Source organism: Psittacula echo (assembly GCF_963264785.1).
Source record: "Psittacula echo genome assembly, chromosome: 2".
Taxonomy (NCBI): Eukaryota; Metazoa; Chordata; class Aves; order Psittaciformes; family Psittacidae; genus Psittacula; species Psittacula echo.
In genome coordinates this window covers 61896190-61923010 of record NC_137737.1, presented here as the reverse complement: position 1 = coordinate 61923010, position 26821 = coordinate 61896190, and the positions used below count along the sequence as shown (strand labels likewise).

Genomic DNA, 26821 nt, shown 5'->3' with positions numbered 1-26821 from the left:
ATGGTAAACACTCCAGTTCTGTAGCACTTCCAATATTTTTCGAAATGTAACTGTGGTTTTTCTATAGAATCAGTTTCATGGTGCATAACATGCTAGTTTATTTGATATTTTTATTATTATTTTAATTTTTCAATTTACTTCATTTTTGGTTTGTGGCACTTCATCATTGTAATTGGATAGTATGCCCTAATTGTGATTCCTGCAGACTGATCTCTAAATGTTCTTGCTGACACTTCTAAAATTATGTTTTAAAATGCAGCAGGGTGATCGTAGGCGGCTTAGTATTTTAACAAATGAGTTTGGGTGACTTGCAAATTCATACTGTGTGTTTGTTTTCTCTTGGAGCAAATTTGGAGAGCAAATACGAAGATCTGATACAATAGCATGCTTTTCTCTGTGTGTATGCAGATTATCATGATACTCTAGTTGTGCAGTTGTTATTATTGGGAAGCAGTGCCAGTAACTTTATATGTTAAGACAATGTTTCAGGCACAATTAATAATTTGTTAATGATGTGAATACGACATTATCTGTCTTTGCGTTTTTCTCTTTTTAAATTCAGTGAGACTTTAATGGGGTGGAGGAGAAGAAATGTTTCTTCAGAAATCTTCCAAACCTTTCCTTTCCTCCCCCTCCCCCCTCTCTTTCTCCTTTAAGGAAAAAGAAATGCTTATTTTTTCACATTCTTGTTAGATATCTGATTTAAATTTCTAAAACATTTTTTTTTTCTGAACTTCTTCCAACAGAGAGAATAGCCCTGCTACGTTCCCTGATACACACAGCACATTTCAGACTGCTTTGTTTCACCCAACACCCATCCATCCAAAGTCTCAACCTGGTCCTGAAGTGCGGCTTTATGATCCTAACACAGGAAAGTTAATCAGGAAGAGCACTCAGACCTGTGGCCAATCAATGTACATCCAGTCTCCAGCTCCTCCCATCACCTTACCAGTCCATGGCGAACGCTCATCCTTCAGGTACCTAAAGCGTAGCTAAAAGTCACTTCAACTATATTTTCAGATGTGTAGTAAGTTTAACTTGTGTTATCTTTGCCTTCAGTTGAATTGTCAACTTTGCTTTAGTTACTTCATTTGTTTTCTCAAAAGCCAAGGAAATGAGTGAAAGTGAATGGTCAAATGAAGTGAAATCAGGATACTAGAATTCCAGATGCCTTTTGTGCCTCACCTAAGAGCGTCTAGAAACCTCAAAACAAATAAATGCAGCATGTAATTTGTGCACTCTAAAGAATGTTAGAATAACTCATTTCTGAGGCAAGGCAGCCTAATGTTTTTTAATGAGTCTTAGAATAGTGGATTGGGATTCTTTTTGTGTGTCTGTAAAATATATCTGATAGCATTTGGCTTTTGTTTATAAAATCTTCCTCTTCACCTAATTCCTTCAGGTGGGGCATCAGCTTTGTTTTCTGTTTTGAGAATTATCACAAGTGGTGAGAGAGCAGTGTAGCTAACTGAGTGTTATTAAGTAAGGCCGTAAGACTCTGCACTAGTTAATAATCCTTAGATCACTAACTCAAGACACAAAAGCAGCAGGAGGAGGTGGCCTGCTTTCTGAAGTACAGAGCATCTGGACTTTGTTAAAATTTGTGGACTTGGTTAAGCAACAATGACAACACTTGCCTCTTAAGGCTGCGTAAAATATCTTAAATTCGTCCAAAGGTATCCACATAAAAGATCTAACTTTATGGAATGCAAACAAGTGTAGCAAGTCTTGTTGACTCCAATGGTAAAGAAGTATCTAGTTGAAGGCAAAGCTTTTATATGTCTAAATGTGATCAAAATTCCTTTGTACAGTGTGATCAGAGTATAGCAGTTGCTACAAAGCAGTATGTAACAACTACAAAAACACAAAGGACAGTTACAAATGTACTGTTTTCTACCTTTCTTCTCCCTCTCCCACCACTTTTGTAGTGTATCACTTGGAAAGGTTTTATATGTTAGTGTAGCTTATATTTCCACTCTTATCTTCCTGTTGCTAAATATTTCAAGCCATGATTTTTTTCAGTTGACATCTTTTTATAGGCTTTTTTTGCATTTCAGCTTCCTTTTTTCTGTCAACAGAGATTTTGTTTTGCCTCTCTTGTTTATGAAGACATCTTGTTTTCAGTTCCTTTTTAACTGTGTCTCTTAAAGTTTGTATTTTACTTTACGACACGTGAAACAAACAGGAAGCCTTTAAATAATCAAGACGCAGCATGTATCCAGAGAGGAGCTGAGCAGCTTTTGGTTTTCTTAGTTATGGTGAAAAGGCATTTGTCTAGAAATAGAGCTGGGAAGGTTGCATGTGTATATATGGCACTTCCATGATGTTTCAATATGATGCTTTATGTTGATACTAATGTGTTATTCAGTGCTTTAAAAAGAGTAGGTTTTGATGTGTTCTGGCTTTGTTAACAACTTATGTAGAGTTTTTTCCACACTACTAAAGCCTTTTTTTTTTTTTTTTTTTTTTTTTTTTAACAGCACTTAAGCTGCTTTTCTTTACTGTAAATGCTCAGGGTTGAAATGCCTTAATCTAAGTGAATCCAATTACTTAGTGCTGCAACTTCACCCCATAACTAAGCAGCTGTAATAAGAGATTAATATAAGATATATGCTGGGAAATAGTATTTTTTATCATCATTTCGTGTTGATTTGGTTCTAGTGGTAACATTAGTGACCTGTAAACACTGACCTCTTAATTGGAGCATGTCTATATTCATCAAAGTAGTTCTTCTGTCTCCAATTAAGTTGGTGAGAAGTGTCTTGTCAAAGTCTAGGAGGAAAGAAGCACAGTGATCAAATCCTACTTTCAGTAGTTTTAATGGATAGGAAATATAGTGCAAGGAGAGCTTGAGGGCTGTAAATAAGTAACAAAGCTGAATAGGAACACCTTTGCTGTGCTTTGAGCAAGAACTGAGGCAGAAGTACTGTATTGTTGCCTTGCTTTGTCTTGTTTAATAAAAAAAAAAAAAAAAAAACACAACAAACTTCTAGAAAAGAAGCTTCACATCCAATTTAAAAACTGATGTGATACTTGACTTTAGAGAAAATTACCTTAGTGCAGCAGTTTCTTGATAGAGAATAGATAGACACAATACATTTTGTGTCCTGACAGACTTCATGTGCTCATATGTTCACCCTCTTACAAAAGATGAGAGTATCTGTAACTAAGCATTGAATTTAAGCAAAGCTAGATAAAGCTGTTAACATACACAGCTGTTCCTGTTGTGGGTGGATGTAATCAAAGCCTCCAATAATCTCCTTTGATAGTTTCTAAAAACTTCATCTTGAATGAATTACATGAATTACAGACAGCAGGCAACAAAATTGCACTGCTGCAACAGGAATCCCTTGGGGAGATGGTAGCCGCATGTGGCGTTGCAATGATACTTGGTCTTGTACAGTAAGAACAGACAATTTGTTGCGCTTAGAAGATAACCTCTTTCAAGACTGGTTATCGAAAAAGGCTTCAAGTTGTCTGAGTACCATTTCCTAAAAATTGCTTCAGTTTTCACTTTATTTCAGGTTCAACATTTTAAGCTCCTTTCTGGAGTTCAACTTGAAACATAATTTAAAATAGGGTATGATTAGTGTAAATACCTACATGCAATTTGTCACTAGTGAATTACAGATGGTTCAGTTAATTTTGTCAGCGTTCTGTGTGACAGGCATAGATCTTTCCATTGTGCTCAGCTCTGTGAGACTTGAACGCTTGTTCTTTGTTTCATGCATTGCTGCTGCAGCCTGCATGTAGGGGTGCCAAAGAGTTTGGGTTATACTGGAAGGGAAGGGAATGCAGTGCTGCTCTGTGGCTGCTAGCAACCAGCAAGAGGTTTTCCCTGTCTGAGAACAGGAAGGATTCCACTTTAAATGTAACCTGTGTGTCAGAGCTTTGACACACTCTATGTATCTCAATGGGTTGTATTTTTATATGGAAACAGTATTCTACAGGCATTACAGTAAGCACTGAAGTTGTAACAAGTTGTGAGATGTGTGATGTAGTGTTGTGCAGAAAGAAAAAAAAAAAAAAAAAGAAAATGCTAGCGGTATCTTAGACTATAGTAAAAAAAAAAAAAAATTACAAGTGAAATGCTAGTGAATGCTGATCATATGCTAACAGATGAGGCAAGGCTAAAAATATGGGTAAATTTACATATAAGAAGTTAAAAGTGGCACTCTGGTTTTAAATAATGCTAAGATGCATTAAATGTTTGTTTGAAAAGGTGTGTAAAGCAGAGGTTTGTGGCTGAAGCAATTCTTTAAGATTCGTATGAATTAATCTCACATATAAAATTTGTTTCTTAATTTACATGCTCATTGTTACAACTTTTCCTATTTAATGTTCTCAGTCTTTGTGAGAGCAAAACTACAAAATACCAAATGGAAATAATGAATGGAATTCAAATATTTTTCACATTTTCATTATGATAATACTGGTTTGGCTTTTGCCCTGATGTTGTATCAATGAAAGCGTTAAGATGCTTCTTACTTGCACAAATGTTGAAGCCACCCTGTAACATGCATGTCCTTGTGCGTGTAAGACCAGTAAGTGCCAACTAACCTGTGCAGGGATGAATATGGTGGGGGTTTTTGAAAAAGTACTTATGAATCTCATCTGATTAGAAAAAAATATAAAATCCTGCATTGTATGTCTTTAAGTCTTTAAAGTTTAATCAACTTAACAAGCAGCTGAAAATGTAAAGCCAGAAAAATGTCTCTGATAAAATAAAGGTGTTTCTTGCAAAACTTCAAGAAGTCCTTGTCTTATATTGCTTTTTGGAATGCTTTGGTGAGAAGTTCCCCATGTTTCATACCTCATAGCAGTTGGAAAAATACTGGAAAAATCTGACGCAAGCCTCTAGAAACTAGTCATGCAGTTATTTTACAGTTAATACTTGTGTATAATGGATCTCACATTTTATTCTGCAAAAGGAGTTCTCACTGTCATCAGTATGATGATGTGTTCTTAAAAAAAAAAAAAAAAAGCTAGATTTATTTCTAGCCTAAGAAAATCTGCTTGGCTGCCTTCTATGCGTAACTTGTGTATAATTCTTGGCATGGTCAAGCTTGTCATGTTTTTAATGCAGTTGTGTAAGGTGCTTAGACCGTTTGTTTTGTCATTCTCTGTTTTACTAAGAATGTGAATAGCATCACCACCTTTCTCTTGGTTAAAGGGCACCTTTTAAAAAGGCATAGAAATCATATTTTAAAAGAGCCTTTCAGAAAATATGGTGGATTTTTTTTTTTTTCTCTTTCACCTATGAAAATTATTGTCTGAGAGCAATTTAATAGCAAAAGAAAACATTGTGGTGTTGTAGAGTAGAAGACATTGGGGGGGGGGAAGGGAGGGAGGAAAAAACAACCAACCAAACCCCCAGAACTGTTAAGCTGTGAAGTAAAACTACAGTTTGGTTTGTGCATTTCCATAACATCCAAATCATTGTTTTGGCTTCACAGGACATTTCAGTGTTCAGAAATGAGGCTGTGAAAGGGGCACATGTCTGCTGTGGTGCTGAGCTGGTGGGGGTCTTCTGCAGCAGATAGTGCAGTTCTGGGTAGCACAGCAATGACTTGGTTCTCTTTCCCCTATGCCCCCAATTAAAAAAAATGAATTCACATTTCCTGCATCTATCCATGGGATCTGAGATGAGATGTGTATTTAGGAAATATGAGCCCTCAAAATGAACTTGATTGACAGCTTTTTGTGGCTTTCAGGTTTTATACATTCTGGGATTGAAGTACTGATGTAGAAAAAAACCCTTGATATTTAAATAACCATTTTTAAGAAGCTGTCAAGTTCATGAGAGGAAAAATGATTTTGTAAAACCTTACCTATTACTGTATTTATGTAACTTAATAATGGCTTTTTTGGGTGGGGATGCTGATCTAAACCTGTTTCTTGAAAATTCAGGCTTGACGAGAAGCAGCTGTCCTGTGCTGAAACACAGACAGAGACCATACTGTACCCCTACCTCAGTTGCCACCACTCAAATAGCTTGATGGCATCTCACCTGGTAGTTACAACTTGAAACAGTCTGTGATTTAAAATATGATCACTTTTATACTTGCTTGTGGTAACCATTACACACGTAATCATACAGCTAGCGTAAGTAATTTGTGACCTGTTAGGTTTATAACCTGAGATCTTTGAATCCTGGGTGGTGTTGAGCTGCTGTAATGTGTTCATGAAGGTTAGCGTGACAGCCCAATATTCATAGTTAAACTGTATTGTGTAGCAGTTTTAGCTTCTCCCAGTCTTTTGTAGTCGAGCAATATTCACAGAAAAGAATTTACCCAAAAAATACATAGAAGTTTTCTGATGTTGTTCTAAATGTAGTCTACCTTTTTATTACTATTGTAAAGGAAATGATAATTATTTTATTTATTGTTACAAACATTCTGATATTCCTTTTTGTATCTGTGTTGTGTTCAAATACCATAACTAACAAGGTAATAAAAGGCAGACTAAAATAAAATACTAGCATATTTGAATACTCTGGCCAAAAAGAAATTTGGTCTGCTTTGCATCTCATCCAGGCTTAGCATCTAGGAAATGTCTGAAGATTGAGGCTGCAGAAAGGGGCTTTTCACTTGCAAACTTTGTATGTAAGGTTGAGAAGCAGAAAGGTATACTTTGCTGCTCAAGAATACAAGCATAACATAGATACGTTAGAATGTAAGAATTGTTTCCTGAATGATATATGTGTCAAATGATAGATGAACTCCACTTGAGTACAAACCTTGAAATAATTTAAGGGCAATGCATTTGCAGCTACTGAAGCTGTTGCTTCAGGAAAGGTTTGATGGTTACTTACAAGAACAGTCGGAAGGCAGGAGCGTGAGTATCTTGTCAAAGGGTAGAATAAGAACCTGAGCCATCAGACTGAAACTAAGAGCAATCATTTGGAGACTTGATCTTCTGTTGGTGAACACAGAACCCTATTAAGCAAAGACGTGGATGTTCAGCAGTCATAAGTTGTTTGTAGGATTTTATTTCTAGACAAGCTGTTAATCAAGTGAATCTTTCTCATGTGGGACCCCTGAAATTTTTCAGAGTTGTTCAACCACATCAGCAGCAGATGTTTGAAGAAGACCTACCAACAAGTGAAAATGAAGAACAGCCTGGTCCATCTAAGCGGAAACGCCAGCCAAGTATGTCTGAGACAATGCCCCTCTACACCCTATGTAAAGAGGATTTAGAGAGTATGGATAAAGAGGTGAGCTTAACTAATTCTGACAGGTTTCTAACATAATGATTGCTAGTTATGCGTAACAGTTTAACTTACATTGAATTATGCATGTATGTGAACTGCCCTTGTGTGCTTACTACAGTAGCTTCAAATAAAAGCCACGGAAGGCTAAGAGGTAGAGTTCAGGCTAAAATGCAGTTACGTTCTGCAAACAAGCTTGAATCAAGAATGGGAGTACTCTTGTATGTAAGGAGGCCTTTAAAGTAGAACTTCGTTGAAGTGTAGCTTTGTCGTGCAAAACGTCACATTTGCTGTGTGCTTTGCTTTGTCAAATGTCACTTTAAACTTTTTTTTTTTTTTTTTAAGTAAATCTTCAAATCTGGACAAAATCAGTGTTGGCATGGGAGAAGAGAGGTCTGTGGATTTAATAGGCAGAGGCTGTAGAGAAAATCAGAGAGTCAAAGGGGGGAGCATGGGCCTCATTATCCATGGACATGTTAATTGCAGTGCTGTTAAATCAGCTGTCATAGTTCTGCAGGTGAAAGGAGCTTTCTGTTACAGAGCAAACTGTACTTTTTCACACAAAACATTATTTGAAATTCATTGTGAACCTCTAGCAGCTGCTTATTTATTCACTTATCCTTGTGTGCTCTTTTTTCAAATGAGAGACTGTATTACATGATATTAAATAATACACAGGAAAAAATGCCTGTCTTTGTACACCATGTTTCCATGAATTCATTTCATTGTGTTTGACTTTATTATGAAATCTAGTGTCTCTGGAGTTTGAATTCATCTTTGAGCTTAGATCATTCACTGGGTTGGAGACAGGAGAGTATATCTTGTCAGCTTCTGGCTGTAAGCTGGTTCTAGCCATAACAGGCCTCAAGAGTTATCTTCAGAAAATACAGTAAAAGTGTGAGAAGGAAACTGCATATTTCACCAAGGAAAGAGTTTATGTATACAGCATAGTGTAATTTTGAGATGTGCTCTTGCTGGAGAGGTCCTAGAAAGACTTTGAGCTGTTATTCTAGGGAAAAATCCAATAACTTTCAATAACTATGATGAGCTACTCCGAATTTCATATGAGTGCAAGCTTTTAAATTTACCCAGTAACTGTCAGAGTTGACAGCTTTGAAAGAAAAAGCAAAAGAAGTAAAAAGTAGTTTACTCACTTGATCTCAGACTTTCACAAGAAATACTGTTTGTTCTTGTCATGATGTCAGTCCCTAAATCTATCTCTCTATTATCAGCGGTACTTAAAGCAACTTGTTATTATGGGTTGTTTTTATGTTTTTGTGTACTAACATTTTTCTAATGGCATGCTTTAGGAAAACATTAAGGAGTTGCTGTTGCAGTGTGTGCACTGTGCAAAAAGAATATGTGCACGTTTTCCAGAATTACTGCATAAAGTATTCATTGTTCTGTTTTTAAAGATAGTATTTAGGGAGCTTGTTAACAATCTGGCACTGTTAATTTTGTGATTGATTGCTCTCTGTGCTGTTACAATATAGACCAAAAAAAAAAAAACCAACCCAACTTACAAATATAAACGTCTTAAATAGCAATGGTTTGGTTTTAAATTATGCTTTTACTTAAGGTGCATGTTATGTTTGGAAACCAGACTATGTGAACTTCAGAACAAATGAAGCCCAAATTCCAGTGGATGTTTTTTTATAATTGACTTAGCTTTGGTTCCTGGAGTATGTTTTGAGGTTATACTTACTGCCAAAAGGTTTCCTTTCCACCAGTCTCTATTCCCACCTCTGTCTTTATTAAATTTACATTTCTCTGGTCCTTGGGCAGCTGAACTAGTAGAAACTCTTCACTTGGGTTTTTTTGTGGGCGTGGAAGGTGTGTTTTGGATTTGTTTGGTGGGGAAATGGGGTGAGAGTTTATGGTAATTCAGCTCCTCAACATGGTTTAATGAAGCATTAAACATTAGCACTGAGATACAGAGGAGGGAGCACAAAGGATGTGTATTGTGAAGGTTGAACTGGACATGGTAGTGCCAGCAGGTTGTCTCCTGGGAATTCACTATAGAGACAGCCAAGGAAGACTGTTTTTGCTGACTAGTCTGGGACTGCTAGCATAACCTTGGTAAAAGGTAGTGTACTCATGTACAAGAAATGTAAGTAGTAAAACAGGATTTGATGGTGTTGTAAGAGAGTACACTTACAAAATAGGGGGGCAACATGCAGTGATGTCCTGCTCCAGAACTATGAATGCCAATGCCAAGATTGTTAGGGTCAGGAGAACATGATCCAACAATCACAGGCAGAGAATAGTTAGGGTTGGAAAGGACCTTAAGATCATCTAGTTCCAACCCCTCTGCCATGGGCAGGGACATCTCACCCTAGAGAGTGCAAGCAAGTTACAGTGTGACTTTACTGCAGTGTCAGCCAACCAAAGTCTCAACTGCTGTGTTCCTGCCACTGAGCCACTGTTGATAATCATGTGACCATACAGCAAGCCAGTTCAGGGAGCTGGCTTGGTCGGAAAAGATCACTTTCCACGTTAATCTTCATCATTTCCAGCTTCCTGAAATAACTCACTGTTGCTAGTGCATGAGTGCTAATGTTGAGAAAAGGCAGAAGATTGGAAGAGGTGGAATGAGCAGTGAAGGCAGAACTGCAGCCTTCTAGCTTTAAAACTGCAACATCAGTATTTTTTGCTGAATTCCCTGGCAAATTCAGATAAGGATTTTTGCTAGATCAAAAGAAGTCTTATAGCTTTAGGCACTGGGTGTTTGGGTTATTTTTTGTGTGGGTGTTTTTTTTTTTTTTTTTTTTTTGTATTTAATGAAATAGGAAATGCAAGCACTTGTATATACTGTTTCTGTGGACATAAGCAGTGAGTAATTCCTTTGTGCTTAACATCTAAAGGAAATCTTGCTTTTTCTTTTCAGAAATCTCTGAAGAGGCCAAACAGCCCCAAGCAATACTGAATTTTAATGTAGTTTATACATAGGAGAGTGGTGTTATAAGAATCAAGATGGAAGCTAGTAAAGAGACTTTAATTATTATTATTTATTCCCAAATAAATCTCTTTCCATCCTTAACCTATTTAAACTTCTCTTTGTTGCTTTTTCTAGTAAAAAAGCAGTAGTTGTTCCAATATTCTATGGGGCAGAACTGCCATAGATAGGTGTGTTGCTAAAATTTGATATTACATGTATTTTTATCTTTTGTTATTTTAGCCACAGTTGTGTTACGGATACCAAGTAAGTCAAAGGAAATGAATAGCCTTCAAGTTTATTGAAGTTTAAGGTCACTTAGCCTTTTGCATTTTTTCAGTGCCAAAGATCTGGAAGACCAGATTCAATGGTAGTTACTTTTCCCTCTGACATGAGAGACTCTCTTAAACTTTAGGAAAGTACAAGAACAAGAATATGCAGTATGATAAGATTGCCGTTCATTGGGCAATTGTTAAATTGGAGTGAGTGCATAAAAACCAATCTCTGGTTGGGCGATAGCTGAGAGAACATTTTCCCCTTTCTTTTGTACCAGCTAAACACAGATGCTTTGCAACTGGTTGCTGTAGTTTACTTGCAGAAAACCAGAAAGTGAAATCCAGGTTTCAGGTGACTATTCATTTCCAGAAAAAAGATTTGTTAGCTAAAGCAAGTTGTGCAAAGGAATGTAATGTCATACAAATCATGTAGGCATACACCTGCCTTCCCATTCATAATTGATGATCTCAGTACAGGATGATGTGTAGTTCTCCTTCCCAGGGGTTACTCATGGATCGTCTTGGGAAGATCTTTTTTCAGAATTCATTGAGAACTGTTCCTGTAAACTTGTAGCACATTGATTCCTGTCTTCACTGAAACAATTATATGTTTAAAGAAGGCCAGCAAAAATTACGTGTGACCAATATTTAATAAACTATGCTAGCCTTGATGATTTAGAAATGTATCTCCTTTATTGAAGTTATTGTTAATTCCTTTTTATTAAGGATGGCTTTCTTCTGAATGTGTATTCCTAAGTGATATTTGGAGAGAAGCTTATGCAACTGGACTAGTATCATGTACTATTACCTAGTCAGATTTATCTAATCTTTAGATTGTCATGTCCTATGTGCTATTAGGAAGCTCTGTTTGCCTTTATGTACTAATTGCTTCCTGATAGACTTTGACTTTGCTTTTCGGTCAAACTTATTCTTTCTTTGTACATCTGTTGCAGACCTAGAAGGCAACTTTTAGCCCCATGCATTGTGCTAACTTCTTTTTAAAATGTTTAACTGAATCAGTTTTATATAGTCTTAAAGATTTTCCCTTTGTAATTAGTGTCCCTTTCATAATTAAGTTGACATCCTTGTGTATGATAACTTGTGCCTGAGATAAGTAAGCAAGGTCAAGACATTTTTCTACTATTCTTTTTGGCTACAAATTATTCTCTTGTCCCTTTAAGAGCTGTAGCTGGCAGTACAGTTCCTTTATTTTATTCTTTAGGTGCTGTCTAGCTTGCCAGTCTGTAAATTATAGAAATCCATAGGAAGATTCCAAGATATTCCCTTATTGAATGCGAGTGACATAGGAAAAACATATGACCCTCCTGTGAATTGTGAGCTTGTGCTGAGCTGAAGATCTTGTTCTCTCTTACTCATACCTAGACTGCTGCCATATCCATGGTAAACTGGAATTAGAAGACAGCCAGCCATAGATACTTGTATCTGTTGCTGTCAGCACTTGAAGGACTGGTCTTAAGCAGGTACCTGGTGTGGGTTAAGTTCACTTATGGGAAGTTCAAAAAGGAGCTTCCAGTAAGGCAGTAAGATTTCAGAAAGGCTTGAGTAAGTTCAGCAAAGCAGAAAGGCTTCTAATTGCATCTTGAAGTGCCTTCTCATCCAAGATGGCCTGGGATTACTGATGTTCTGGAACAGCTGTGCACTTGTAGTCTACTAGTTAAATGTTATGCTTTCGTGTTTATTACCATGTTCTTGTCAGTGCAGTATCTGTATCTCGTCAAGTGTCACCATCTGTGCCATCTAAGGTAAAATGTTTTGCTTGTTATAATTTCTCTCAGTTTGGGACTTAGGAGAGGGGAAGAGAGGGAGTGAATCTAACACCAGTCAGACCTCCAGCTTTCTCACCTCTCACTTAAGTTAGTGGAGCTGCAAAGATTCCTGCCATCTGGTTGGATATGTACTTAGCAGCTCCAGAGTGACCACATTGCAAAGGTGTGTTCTGTGCATCAGTGCTTTTAAGTATACAAATTTTTTCTTGAGTGGGAATTGCTTAATGAACTACTTTTGCATCAAAATGGTTCTGTTCATTTGGTACATATACTGCACATTGTTTTTCTTTTAACTTGTCATTTCACTCTATATACAGCATATAAATTCAAACATATTCTGCTCTTACATAAGGCCATTTTGTCACTCTGCATTTTGCTTTCATCTAGCAGATTTATGCCTTACTTCGTTTTGTATTTTAAGTTAGTGGCTATACCGCGCAGTGGATTAAGAGGCGGTGGTTTTCTCCTTCAATTTAGTTGAAGCTGTTATCTCAGTAAGTGGTTAGCCTCTTGGTTAGTTTAAAAATACTAATTTAATGCATAAGATGTGGTCTCTAGCACAAAATAATAGCTGCCTGGGGCACACTTGGGCACTGCATTGCACATTAACAGTTCCTTGAATTTCCACAACTGGGTTTCTTGTGCAGAATTTCTTGTGTGACAACTTACCATGTAGCCTGCCATAAACTGTACAAATGCTGAATTTGGTCAACAGGCTTTTCTTATAAATTGTAGCCTTTTTTGGAGTTAATGAGCCTGTGTGTATACTTACTGTTGTCAGCAATAGTCATTCAGGCACCTTTGCCCTTGGAACTTACGAGGCTTGCTTTACGGTTATTAGACTGTTTCCAGTCAAACTGAACTTTGAAAAGAAAACTTTCTGAGGTAACTATTAGTGAAAGTATACGTACTGTGCTGTCTCTGTTTCTTTATCTACAGTCCTCTTGTCAACTTCCTACATGTACTGGTTTCCACATTCCCTCTGGCCCTGTGCACTCCTGAACAGAAAAGTGGATAGCATTAAAACTGGAAAAAACCCAATTTGTTATCCCTGTCAGCTTTACATTTCCACTGTGGAGCACTTACTGCCAAATGGCTTAATCCAGCAAGTCTAAAGGTGTTGCTTGCTTTCTTTCACTTGGAGAACTGTTTTCTGGAGAGAAATGGCTGTGGTGCTAGGAATCAGGGTGCTTCTTCATGGAGCACTTGCTGTGGTGTGGTGCTTGCCTGGTGCAGCAAAGCAACAAAATGTTACTTTGTTTTGTAATAAGCATAGCTTAAAGTTGTTGTAGAACAAGAGAAGTACTTCAGTGCTCTAAGATTTTGACGTTCACCTGTCTCTAATATGGTTAAATAATACAGAATTAATTAAACATTAAAATACGATAATATTAAAGGAAATATTTCACCTGTATTTATATGATTATTGAAGAAAACTGAATAAAGTTGTCCAGTACTTCCTAGCAGCTATTTTAAGTGTTTGGAAAGAGGATTTTTTTTATGTAATACCACATTTTACAAGGAAAGAACTGATTACTAAAATAGGAAAAGGTTTTTGATCTAGTTTGATATTATCTCAAGTAAACAATCAGCTTTTTTACCACTTCTGGTGTTCTATGCAGGTTATTTAGAAAGCATTATTGAAGTGCAATTTCCAGTGTACCTGGTCATCTTATTTTTATTTTAGATCTATTTTTATCAATTTATGTGCCATGAGGAAACATGGGAAATGTATTGAAACCTTTTGGCATTCAGATGGTACATCTTGCAGATAAAAATAGAAACTACCTATATATGTAAGGATTAGTTTGATGGCACTCATGACAAGTTGTTAATTAAAAGGTGATATTAGTATATAGAATCTTGTGCAAAAATTAATCTGTCAGATTCTTGGCTGGTCAGGCTATTAGGAGAAAAGAAAAGGAAACATATGATAGAGACTGACTCACTTTTTTTTATGCACAGGCATTTTAACTCGTAATTTAATCCTGAGATAACTACAAATGGTTGTGCTGCAATAGGTATTATTAATGGGCTGACTGAATGAACATCAACTACAAGTAGCCTTGCTTACTTGAGAGCTGGCCTCTTTGAGGAATTTGACAAAACTTAAAGTAATAAGGTTGCCTGCCTGACTTTTGTCCAAATTCCCCTGTTTATTCTATTGATAATCCTTCAAAGATTGATTTGATTTACTTGTCAACAGAGATGCTTTTGCCATTTTGCACATTCTTCATACTTTTCTGTTGTGATCAACAGTTGGTTCAGTTCCTCTGCTGTTCTTCTGAAGGTGTTCTCAAAATTGTTTCATTGTAAGTAATCTTGGGTATTTAGAAAAGAAGTTTCTTTTTTTTGTGTTGCTATCATTCTGCTAAGAAGAATGAGTAAAAATTACGCAAATAAGATTAAATCTAAGCTCTGTGTTTGTTTCTGCAGATACAAAATTCTTTGGATTTTATGCCTGGAAATATAGAAAACTCATTATTCTAATGTTATTCCATATGAAATGGAAAGTAGGTCTATAAAGCTTCCCCTTCTAGAATGTATGTACAAGATACAAGAAAAATTATTCTGTATGAAAGAAGGCTTTTCCATAGATTGATTGTTTTTTCTAGTAACAATGATAATATGTATCTGCAGCCTTCTTTGCTTGGCCTTAGAAAAGAGAAGCTGTAAGCCTTTTTCAGCTGTTTGCTTGCTCACTGAAAATAGGACAAAACCTTTTTAAATAGAGTTCAATAACCTTATTTTAACCTACGTGTCTACCTCCATATGCTAAATCAAAAGCTGTCAACACCAGTCGGCCACTTTTAAAAATGAGTTGTCTGAGCCATGTTAAACAAATTTGCAAGCTGATCCCTGACCTAATTCTGAGCAGCTGCATATAGGGCCTGATTGAGCTTCACCACAAGTCTGACATGTTCTTACATTTAAACTCAAGCTGATATTCTCCGTGAGTGGTATTTAAAAGTATCTGCTCAAGTCCTGGTCTGTCTGAGCTGTTTCTTCATAACTTTTTTGTTGTTGTTGTTTTATCAAGATGTCCTGATATACTTGTATTTCAACACAAAAATAAACATAGCTATGCAATATAGCATAATGTATGTTAAGTGCAATGGAGAATCTTTAACGCATAGCACTAGTCTACTAGAAGACTTGTGTTTGAAATTCTGGTGGTATAAAAATGCAAGTCTATTTTGGTAACATAAAGGCCAGGTTATTTCTAAATCAGCACTGAATGACGTTTTATGCCATTACTCTCTAGCTATCTATTCTTGATCAGCTATCGTAAGGTGACTTATTTTTAAATTTAAGTTTTGTATAATTTCATTGGGTCACTTCTAAGACATCTTTGAGATAAAATATCTCTGTTTTGGTAGTCTTTGTTCTTGTGAGGTGCCAGCTTCGGAGATACAGCCACTCAGCTCTGCCTCTGCAATAGTCCTGCAGCTGCAAGTATTGAGCTCCCCTGTCAGCATTATCAGAATATTTCCATTCCATGGACCTTTAACAGAGATTATGAAAAGTTGCAGAACAAGAGCCCCTTACTGATGTAAAAAAAATTCCCTGCTGCAATGCAGTCACAAAATGAATAATTAACCAAATGGCCATGTTGCTATCACTTTTTCATGTCTACACTAGTGCTATTAATTTTAGATTTTAAAAGAACGCCAGTGTTACTCTGTACTGTTACAGGTTTTGTATATGAGTTTGCACCTTCTCATTGCTCATAACACACATGATGATACTTCTTTCTTGGAGATGAACACAGACAGCTGCCTATCTCACATATTTTAGTGCTCCAACATCAGACTTGCTTCACCAAAGAAGTATTGAGAACTGGATATAGCTGGCATACCACGACACCGAGGTCATATCAGAACCTTAATATTGAGCTTGACCACTGTAGATGCAGGGGTTACTTTTCACTGTTTTAGATTGGGGTTTGGGGGTTTTGTTTGGTGGTTTTTTTGGTTTTGTTGGGGTTTGGGGGGGGGGGTTGGGAGTGTGTAGTTTGTGTATTGGGTTTGTTTGTTTGTTTTTTCTTTTCTTCCTTGATTACTCTGTGCCTAATTTTGGCTATTGAGTGGGGATAGCTGTGCAGGACACTTCCATGTACACAGCACTCCTGTTTCTTTACCACTTCATTTAAAAGCTGCATGCTTGATTGTACAGAGTCTGTTTGCAGTCCCATTGCTCACTTCAAGACTGACCTGTTTTCACTGTCATCTTTAAGTTTCTAGTAAAGCCAATTCTGAAAGTTTTTCCAAATACTCATTATGTGAGGTGGCTTTGTTAGCTTGAGCACACTGATAAATGCCTCTTGGCCCTTGTGATAATGAGACCAAGCTAATCAGGCTTACTGAAGTTCATTGACCACCAAGCAATGCTTCATGAAGCCAGTTGGTGTCTGGCAATGCTAGTGCTAAATCAAGGTTAAAATTAGTAAGTTGCAGCAGATCTAAGCTGGCTCTGCTTATAGCTAGTCTGGATCAGGGTGGGCTTACTAGCTTGTTCACAGATGTGTGAATAAGTCTACACTGGACACAGTGTATATGTGTTTTATATAGCAGTGGTTTTGAGCTAGTAAGTCCTACTGTATCCCAGTTGCTCTACACAGTGGTAGTTCCTTTGCAGCTGTGGTACCTGCAGAAAACCTGCGCTTGCAGCTAAATGCAAGCAGGTTTTTGCCTGTCTTGTACTCACCTTAGGATTTTCAGTTTCACTTGGTAGACTATGGCTTATATGATGCTGAACAAGAAGTTCAGCAACCAGCTGTTGAAATGGAAAAAACCCTTTTTTCTCTGAAATACATATCTGTAGTGGTGAATATTTGGTTAGTCTCTCTAAGTGAAAGATATGCTTTCAGTTAACCTTGGGATGGTAAAAGGTAGTGCTGTGCTAATAGAATTGTTAAAACAACTGGCAACGAAGATTCATTGTGATAAAGCTTTGAAACAATTGAGAGGTAAAAAATCTGGTCTGTTGTGTGCATATTGTGTGTACAAGGAACTTTTATGCTTGTATGTATCTTCTAAGGATTATTTGAGTTCTCGTCTCTATTGGAGTAAAGCCTGTAGTTGCCTTCGAGGATGACTTGAAAGAGAATATGTAGGTTAGTGGCTTGGTGCATTTTTCGTAAAATCTGAGGTTTTCTGTTTAGAAATGCTTGCTGTAAAAACCTATACCTATATATATATATATATATATATATGCATACACATACATATATGAAAAGGATTATTTTAAATCTCTTCCAGCAGTTCAGCAGGTGTTAACTGGTAAAATAGTGAGCATATGGAGAGAAGCATCCCATCCTCATTTTAAAACCAGTTGGAGAGACAGTAAGTTGGATTGGTGGGGGAAACCTGCTTGTACCTGTTCAAAGCTGTCTATGTGTCAAGAAACATGGTATCAACTGGGCAAGAGCCAGAGTGAGTTCTAGCAGTAGATTATAGTTCGTCCTAGTCTTTGTTATCTAGAAATCTGATTGCTTTTTAGGTTTGGGCAATCAGTATCTTATCCTCTACAAAAGGCTCATGAAAATGAAATGAAACTTCATGAAAGTAAATACCATAAGAGATGCGTTCAATGTCTATTCGTTTTTGTTTTATGTTTTAAGCGGCACTTCACAAGAGAAGATGCTTTCAACAAGGCATTCAAACATATTTTGATGATCAAAAGTTGTAGTAAAATGAAGCTTATGTCCAAAGAATCTTGCTCTGAGGGAATGATTGGAAGCAATACAAGTATATGAAGTATATTATTTTATACAAAGTTATTTGCACCCAAATTTCTATTCTGTTTTTATAACATGATAGAAAACCAGATTAGGAGCCCAGAAATTACATAACCGCGTAATACTAATGCACTGATATTCTGCTACCCTCAGCACTTCATTAGCATCTTGCTACATATGTCTCCCTGTAGCAGTGAAATGTGTCAGAAAAGATCGCTCAGAGCCTAAGCACTGTGCCCTCTCAAATTGCCATGTGTCATTTTTAATAGTGTGTTGGGATTTCTAACTTAATATGTCAGTGGTATTTGTGATAGTATTTAAACACCTTTTGCAAGTGAGTTGGTTTGGTTGATTGGTTGGTTTTGGGTGTTTGAGGTTTTTTATATTTTTGTTTGTTTGTTTTTAGCAAATTAGTAGCCAGACTGACAGTTCTTGGGACACTTGCATAATTGTAAAGTAAAGCTACTTCTTGCTGCATATCAGCAAAATATACTTTCTTTAAAATAGAAAGCATGGCTTTGAGAACAAAAAGTATCACGGTGAAGTTTTGTTTAAAAACAAGGATGATCAGCGCTATGGTTAACTGTTACAACTTTGCTATAAAGGTTCACAGGGTGGAACCTATACTGATAGATGCTTGCAGCAGCCTGAAATCCTGACTGAAGTGACCACCTGTGTTACCTTTTTTGTTTAACAAGCATAGATACTTCTCATCTTTCCTGGGCCTTTTTGTTGGCTAGGGATTGATATTAGTCTTTGTTCATTTTGCACACCTGACAGATTTTCTATGGATTAATTTATGGAAGAAGGTCTATTTGTATAAGAACTTGCTCCTTTCCCTTCCCTTTATGAGTTTGTGTACATTAGTATTCTGTTTGTACAGCATCAACAGACTCTCTAGGTTTTCCAGTCTCCAGATATTTAGATAATGCTTATTTCTACAAAAAGAATGTAACAGAATTTGAGTACAACAGACTACTTATTGTCTGTGGATTCGCTCGTTAGCTTATTCCTTTAAGATGAAGGTTTGCCTAAGGTGAAATCAGAACACTTAGTAAAGTGCGGCACTTAAACTTGCATCTTGAGTTTCTGTTCCATTGCAGGGGTTTGGGATTTGTTTTGTAAGACTTGCAAGCATGAAAAAACCTGAAAGATCTCCCACTGACACAAATTTTACTATCCGTAAGAGAATCTGATGTTAGTGCCAGTAAGCAGCAATAGTAGGTTTAGTTTGTTAGTTTAGGAAATTCTGCATTGGCGATGAAAGAGTAGATGATAATACCTTTGGCAATACTTTTAACGTAACTTTTCTAAGTCATTGGTCTGTTTCCTGTTGCAGACTTCCACTATTCAGATTGTGGCTGCACATATCATAGAGATGCTTAAGTGTATTCCCAGCAGTTTGTTCCTGCTGTCATATGCTGTTGTGGGATGGGTGCTTGTGTAGGCATAAAATGAAGTGGGATGGGGAACCCAGGTTAAAAAGTTAGTTAAAAGCATTTAAGCTGTTGCTGTCACAGAGATGTTGCTTATCGAGCAGTGACACCTTTGTTGCATGTAGATCAATCAAACCTTGTAGTTAAATTTAAACCTACCACCTATTTGCTGAAGGTGTAGTCGCTCATGTTTCTGCTTGATGCTTGGTACTGTTATGCAGCGAAGGGAAAAAAGCTTAGGCTAAATCTAACTAAATTCCTTTTCCCTGTTGGTGCTTGTTTTTTGTCCTGTAACTTCAGTGTTCTTATTGTGGTTTTCTGAGAAGCAGCAAATTAGAAGTTTTGAATTTGTGAAAATAACAACAAACTCCAGCTTTCACCCCTTTTTTTTTTTTTAATTCCTTTTAGTTCATAGTCTTGATTTTTTTTTTATTTCCATTGTCATTATCAGTTCTCAGAGATCAGAAATGAATGTTTTATTAAGTTTAATGGTTGATTGTCTGTCCTAATAAAAAAAAAAAAAAAAAAAAGCTGTGCAGTCCTGAAACACACTCCTGCTTAGAACCCCCCGAGATCCAGACTACTGTTTTTCCTTTAAACAGGGGCAGACCCTTCCCAAAGGTGGGCAGGGACAGGTCAGGAAGCAAGACACAAATTGCAACATGGGTTACTTTGACCACATGTAGGATAAACCTTTTCATCTTGTGGCTAATTAAATTTAAGAAGAGATCTCCCAGAGTGGTCATGGATCTCCCTATTTGGAGATACTGAGAACTTCTGGACAAAGGTCTGAGTAACCTGGTACAGCTGGAGTGGCTTCAACCAGGGAGCTGGCTCAGGAGACCTTCAGACGTCCCTTTCAATTTAAATTATTCTGTAATTCTAGGTATTTACAGACTAACAAACTCTTAGATGTCCAGTCAGGCGGTGGTGTGTGTTTTGTTTTGTTTTTAACCAGGTGGGGTATGTGAAGTAGAAAAAGCAAGAATAACATTCTGCTTAATGAAAATGCTGAACAGTCAGATGGTTTCTGTTTCCTGCAAGCTTGCAAATATTGAGCATGTTTACTAGTCAAATCCTGTGATTTTTTCAGTGGGAAACCAGTACTGAAGAATACCCAGTTCAAGGCTGACTATATAAATGTGTAGTGTCTTTTTCTGACCAGCTTTGGTTTCACCAACTGTTTCAGCAGAACTCCTTTTAATTTAAATGCAGTGATCTAAAACATGAAAGTCAATCTCTAAATGAATTATACATGAAATAAATTTCATAAAAGCTTCTAAGGTTTGGTTATATTCCTTCAACTGTTTACAGCAATTTTATTTTTTTTTTTAAACTATCAAAGTAGATATAATAGCACTGCCAGAGTTGATATTCTAATGTGAAGCATGTCTTTCTCAAAACCAAGGTGGTACAAAGAGCTTTCAGTGTATGGAGATTTAAATAGAGGAAAAAATACATTTAATTTTTTTAATAGTGAACAAAACTAGGTTTTGTTACATTTCTGATTTTAGATTCACCACCTGCTCAGAAGAGCCAATGGTAATTGTAAGAGAGAATAGGAAAATCTGAATTTGAAGTGCTTTGAGACAAAGGGGTGTTGAAGCATGTGCCTGAATGCATTATGTGACTAAAAATCAAGTTAGAAATTAGAAAGGAGAAAATGCTCTAATGACAAGGAAAGAAAATAGATTAAACAGAATGTGAAAGGCAAGTTCTTCTGAGGTTACTTGAAAGAAATGGGGCTGAGTTATATCACACATTCTCCCTTGTATTTCATGTACTTCAGACAGGTTAACCTTCCAGTGGTATCTTTGTAGGAGAAAATGTTTTGTTTCAAAATTACTTAAATTTAGCCCAAATCTCTTAATACAGACTTTGTGTGTTGTGGGAAAGTTCAGTTGTTTAAAAGCATTATATCATAATGTCACCCCTAAAGCAAGTCATGAGTGGTAGTGTCTTTCTCTTCAGATGATTGTTCCTAAACACTGAAGTGGTAAAAATATACATAAAAAGCTATTCATTTCATTGTGGCCAAAAACCTAAATGAAAATTTTCATGCAGAGAGGAAAAAATAAAAATGTTAAAATTATTAGATTTTCCATATTTAGAAAAAGTTTTCCTGAGGTCAAGCTAAGTGGATTCTTTTCTGTCCAGTAAAAAAAATGGCCTTATGCTGCAGCCCATAAACTGCTTATAGATATGAAAGTTAAAAGAAATTGATATTGTTAGTTCATTTCAGCCAGACTTAATATTGGACTCAGAGACACAAGAAGTGTAGAAACACTGGCCCAAAATGGGGCTTTTCTTCTGTTTAAGGTCTTGCAGCTGAGCTATTGAAGTGCTGCAGAGTACATCCAAATAGTCTAGTCAGTGAGGTTTCAACTGATTGCTCCTAACATGCCTTCTGCTATCACCCAGCTAAGCTTGAAGAGGAGGAAAGCACCTTACTCAACTCTATCTTGCCACATCTGCATTTGTTTAATGGTATTTAGCTGTTAATGACTGGATATAGTAGTATGAGCAAACCATTAAAATGGTGTTGCAAAACTAGCTATAAGATGTAGTAGAGTGAAATAATGTACCCTATTTGAAAGGCTGTTTACTGCTTGAGGGGGGCAGCATTCCCCCAGTGTCAGCAGAGGATTGCTTCCCTGCGGAGAACCCCAGGGCAGACAACTTCTTCCTAATGGCTTTTTGTCTTACCTGAAGCTAGATCTTTTCGTGAGAGTCAGTAGTAGACTGAAAACACATTCTTCATTCTAAGGGCTTCTGTAGACAATCCTCTTACTCGCTGGCTTTTAACTCAAGTTGTTGGAGCCTTTTCTGGAATTTTGGCATGGATATTTTCAGCAGTCTCACTCTTTACAAAAGTGGTTTTCTTTGTGTGTGTGTCAAGGTGTTAAACTTTCCAAGTCAGTTACACAAATCTCATTTCTCCTGCCTCACTCTTGATAAGCCTTTTGTTGCTTTACTGGGTGCCTAATGCATGATTTGAAGAGCTTGAGGAAAGAGGGGGCATGCATTTTTGAATGTGCTATAATAATAATTTGTCAGGCAGTTGTATACCATGTCAGTGTCAGCAACTAGACAGCCTTGCTTGAACCTCTTGAAGAGCTTCCTATTTTAAAAGAGTTCTCATTCTTATTTTCTTTGAGTGTGGTACTTTGCCAGTTCAATATTCTCAGTGATCCATATTGCCATGCGAATGTGTATCTTGTTTGAGTGTTCAGAAGCATTGCTTCCAAACTGCATTAACCTTTCAGCTGGCATTGAATCTTCCAGGGCTGCAGTATTGTGGTCTATTGTGTGACCTCTTATAAGCTGAGTTAATGGAAGATAACTAACTGCACCTTCTTTACAGTTATTAGTACTACATTAATTGCTGCTAACTACTTAATAATGTGGAGTTATTAAACTTTTTACAGTAATATTTCAATTTCCTTTGCTACTGACAAAACAGTTTTGTTTTCATACATCTGTGTTGGAAGTTTAGAAAGTTCAGTGCACAACTCCAGGAAGATGGAGACACCATTCTCACTGATAAGATTTTCAATCTAATATTATCATTCACTGCTAATTTCACAGACTCAGAAGCGCTTTTTAATTTGTAATTTTCAATGCTGCTTTTCCCATATACTCTTTCTTTGGCTTCTCATTTTTCTGATGTGTTAAAGTTCCTGAAATAGCCTGCTGATTTCTATTAGCATTTCATGTAAAATAAGCTCCGCCGATCTACTGAAAAGCAGAAGGGAATGTTGGAAGTGGAAGCAGGGGTAAAGATTGTAGGATCAAATGGACAATTATGGGAGCTTATAAAAGCAAGCTCTCTGTCCTCTATGGAAACTTTTCATATTCTACGAACAGCATGACACTGGTTCTGCGTTCTGAAACAATGATTTACATGGCAAAGCAACCTCCGGCAGTATTCCTAATGCACTGCAAAGCAATTAGGATGTTAGCAGTATTTGGAAGGTGCCTGTGTTTCAGGGACAGCTTTCTAATGCAGATGGGGCTTAAGATACTTAAGAAGTAATTGAAGACTGTCTCATGTTTTCTGCCTGTTTATGCACTTGATAATATTTAAAATACATGCAGTATATTTACAGCCTTCATCAGTTTACATTCTACAGTTTTGAAGTAACCTGTAAGACCAAAACACTAGCAAAAAGCTAAAAAACTACTTTTTCAGTGCCAGTAATGAATCTTCATATAAGTCATACCAAGTGTGTAGGAGATCAGTCCCAAAATATGCTTTGGTAAAAAGAGAAAATGTCAAGCAAAAACAGCCCCAAACATTGAACTGTTTTGGTTCTTAGGAACAGTTTTGAGCACACTGGGATTTTGAGATGTATTTAAGTATATTCAAAAAAGGTGTGGTGTGCATTTCATAATTAGTTTTTTCAAGATGAGCAGCCTATTACATTTCAAGTAGTTGTATACATACAGTTTGGTATAAGCGTTAAAAGAATTCCACATTGATTGTTTACAGTGTAGGAATATCATCCTGACCAGAAGCACAGGGAGTCAGACTTACTCAGCTAACTGGAAGAACACTAAATACAGTGCAGATAAAGCTAAGGAAATTTGATTTGACAGGTGAAATATTTATTGGCCTTTTTTAGTCTGGTATTTATTTGCAGAGCATCCAATTAGTTTACCCACTAACTAGATGGAGTTGGTGGTGTGCTAGCTTTTATGTTTATTAACTGCTTAGAGGGCATTGTGGTGCCTGGCACAAACATGGCAGCATTTTAAAGTATTTGTAAAAAGTATGCTGAGATAATACCATGTTTCATAGAGAGATACCTGCAATTACTGGTGTACTTGGACATCTCAGAATCATAGAATAGTTAGGGTTGGAAAGGGCCTTAAGATCATCTAGTTCCAACCCCCCCCGACATGGGCAGGGACACCTCACACTAAACCATGTCACCCAAGGCTCTGTCCAACCTGGCCTTGAACACTGCCAGGGATGAAGCATTCACAGCTTCCTTGGGCAACCCGTTCCAGTGCCTCACCATCCTTACAGTAAAGAACTTCTTCCTTATATCCAATCTAAACTTCCCCTGTTGAAGCTTTAACTCGTTACCCCTTGTCCTGTCACTACAGACCCTAATGAAGAGTCCATCCCCAGCATCCTTGTAGGCTCCCTTCAGATACTGGAAGGCTGCTCTGAGGTCTCCACGCAGCCTTCTCTTCTCCAGGCTCAACAGCCTCAACTTTATCAGCCTGTCTTCATACGGGAGGTGCTCCAGTCCCCTGATCATCCTCGTGGCCCTCCTCTGGACTTGTTCCACAGTTCCATGTCCTTTTTATGTTGAGGACACCAGAACTGCACACAATACACCAAGTGAGGTCTCACGATAGCAGAGTAGAGGGGCAGGATCACCTCCTTCAACCTGCTGGTCACGCTTCTTTTGATGCAGCCCAGGATACGGTTGGCTTTCTGGGCTGCGAGCGCACTCTGAAGCCAGCTCATGTTAAGTTTCTCATCAACCAGAACCCCCAAGTCCTTCTCTGCAGGTCTGCTTTGAATCTCTTTTCTGCCCAACCTGTATTTGTGCCTGGGATTGCTCTGACCCAGGTGTAGGACCTTGCACTTGGCATGGTTAAACTTCACAAGGTTGGCATCAGCCCACCTCACAAGCATGTCGAGGTCCCTCTGGATGGCATCTCTTCCCTCTAGCATATCAACTGAACCACACAACTTGATGTCATCTGCAAACTTGCTGAGTGCACGCTCAATCGCAATCTTATTTTAATTTTAGAGTTATTTTTATGAATTTGTATGCCATGGAGTAATAAGAGGTATTTATTGAAACCTTTTGTCACATTTAGATGTCAGATTATATTAATATCTTCAGGTTCTTCCTAAAGGTGCAATATATTCAACATAATCTTAAATACAAGCTTTTTGCTGAAATGCAGTTGGTTTTTATCTGTGCTTACTGTCAATATCAGTTCAGTTGTTTCAGTTGCTAACATTGAACAGTCATTTTTGTAGCAGTAGAAAGAAACCTGAAGAGCTGCTTGGTTTTTTTCTGTTTTACCCTCAACTTATGAAATCAATTGCAGTAAAAGTATGGTTGGTCTTTTAGGAAAGACTAGCAGGGAGGAAACGTGTGTATCTTCCATGCAAAACTGGAGTAGAAAATGAACAGCTGTCCATCAAACCTATTCTTTTTGTAGAATTTTCTGTAACTGCAGTAAAGAATTGTTTCAAAGCATTCTACTGCTTCTAGAAGAGATCATTTCAGTAGCTACATATGTTGTCTTTTTGCTGTCTAAGGCCGTTACTTTTTCAGTCATATTAAAACTTGAATTTTAAATACTTGCTAGTTTAAAAACAAGAATTAAAACTTATTCACAGCTTTATATATATATATGTAGTTTACATTACTGTATATATAACTGCTTCTTCCAAAAAAATATGAACCATAATGATAGGTCTCTGTCACATCCATAATGCTGCTCCAAAACGTTTCCTGTAAATTATCTTTCTAACAACTTGAGGTTACTCATGATAGTTTCTTTATTGGTGTTTTCTTCAGAGTCTTCATTCATTTTGAATGTGTAAACTCAACTTCTGGAGTAAAAACATTTTCTAGCTGACTTGATTTGTTAATACTACGGAAGGTTTTAGCTTTTTTAACGAAGCTTTAGGTACTTTACGGCTCATAAGCCCGGAACATGAGACTGAAAATCTCATTGCTCTTTTGTCTTTGTCTGTATGAGTGTATGCTGTGCTCCTTCTAAATAAAAATAGTTTTGTCAGCTGAGGATGTTTTCTGGCTTTTATAATCAGGTGTTTGAAAGAATTGTCAGACTTTTCATTCTCTTGCTAAATGGAACAACTTGGCATCTACAAAGAATGAATCATTCTTTTCAATGTTAATCATTCTTGATGTGTTACAAAAATCTTTTAAGTATTTTAAAGATAGTTGCTATGGTAGTGTTCAAGAAGTAAACATCCCCTCACTCTATCTTATCACTAAGATTTTTGTATGAGCTGGCATTTTTTTCTGAAATGTTATGTGTTCCATTTGTATTAATCATATAAAATCTAAAGTTACAAGCAGAAGCTGTAGTTGGTACAGCAGTATCTGCCTTGGTCTGAATCAGATTGAAAGTTTTCTCTGTTCTTTAAACTTTTTTATTTCTTTAAAGTTAGTGATTTGACTAGATAAGTAGTTGCCGCTTAAATATTAATGAACTTTTTTTTTTTACCTGTTTGTTCAAGATCAGGGCTTAAATTTCAATGCCTCAATAAAAATGTTGTTTCATTTTCCACTTCATTTGATATCTGAAAGATGAAAATGGGTAATCTTTGTATTTTTCAGCATAATTTGCAATAGTTTTAGTCAACTTAGGTAAAAATCTGTATTTTGGTGCCTGTCTAGTTAAAATGATTTGTAAGGACCATCTCACATTAATT

At 36.9% G+C, this 26821-nt stretch overlaps 1 protein-coding gene across 3 annotated transcripts in view; it reads left to right on the top strand.

Moving 5' to 3' along the window:
• CTDP1 (CTD phosphatase subunit 1) overlaps nt 1–26821 on the top strand; it is a 104795-nt gene that overhangs the window by 40965 nt on the left and 37009 nt on the right. For all 3 annotated transcript variants that reach the window (XM_080611402.1, XM_080611401.1, XM_080611400.1), the window contains exons 10-11: nt 747–977; nt 7054–7216. In XM_080611402.1, coding sequence (XP_080467528.1) covers nt 747–977; nt 7054–7216 — 394 coding nt within the window. The remainder of the gene's footprint in view (nt 1–746; nt 978–7053; nt 7217–26821) is intronic.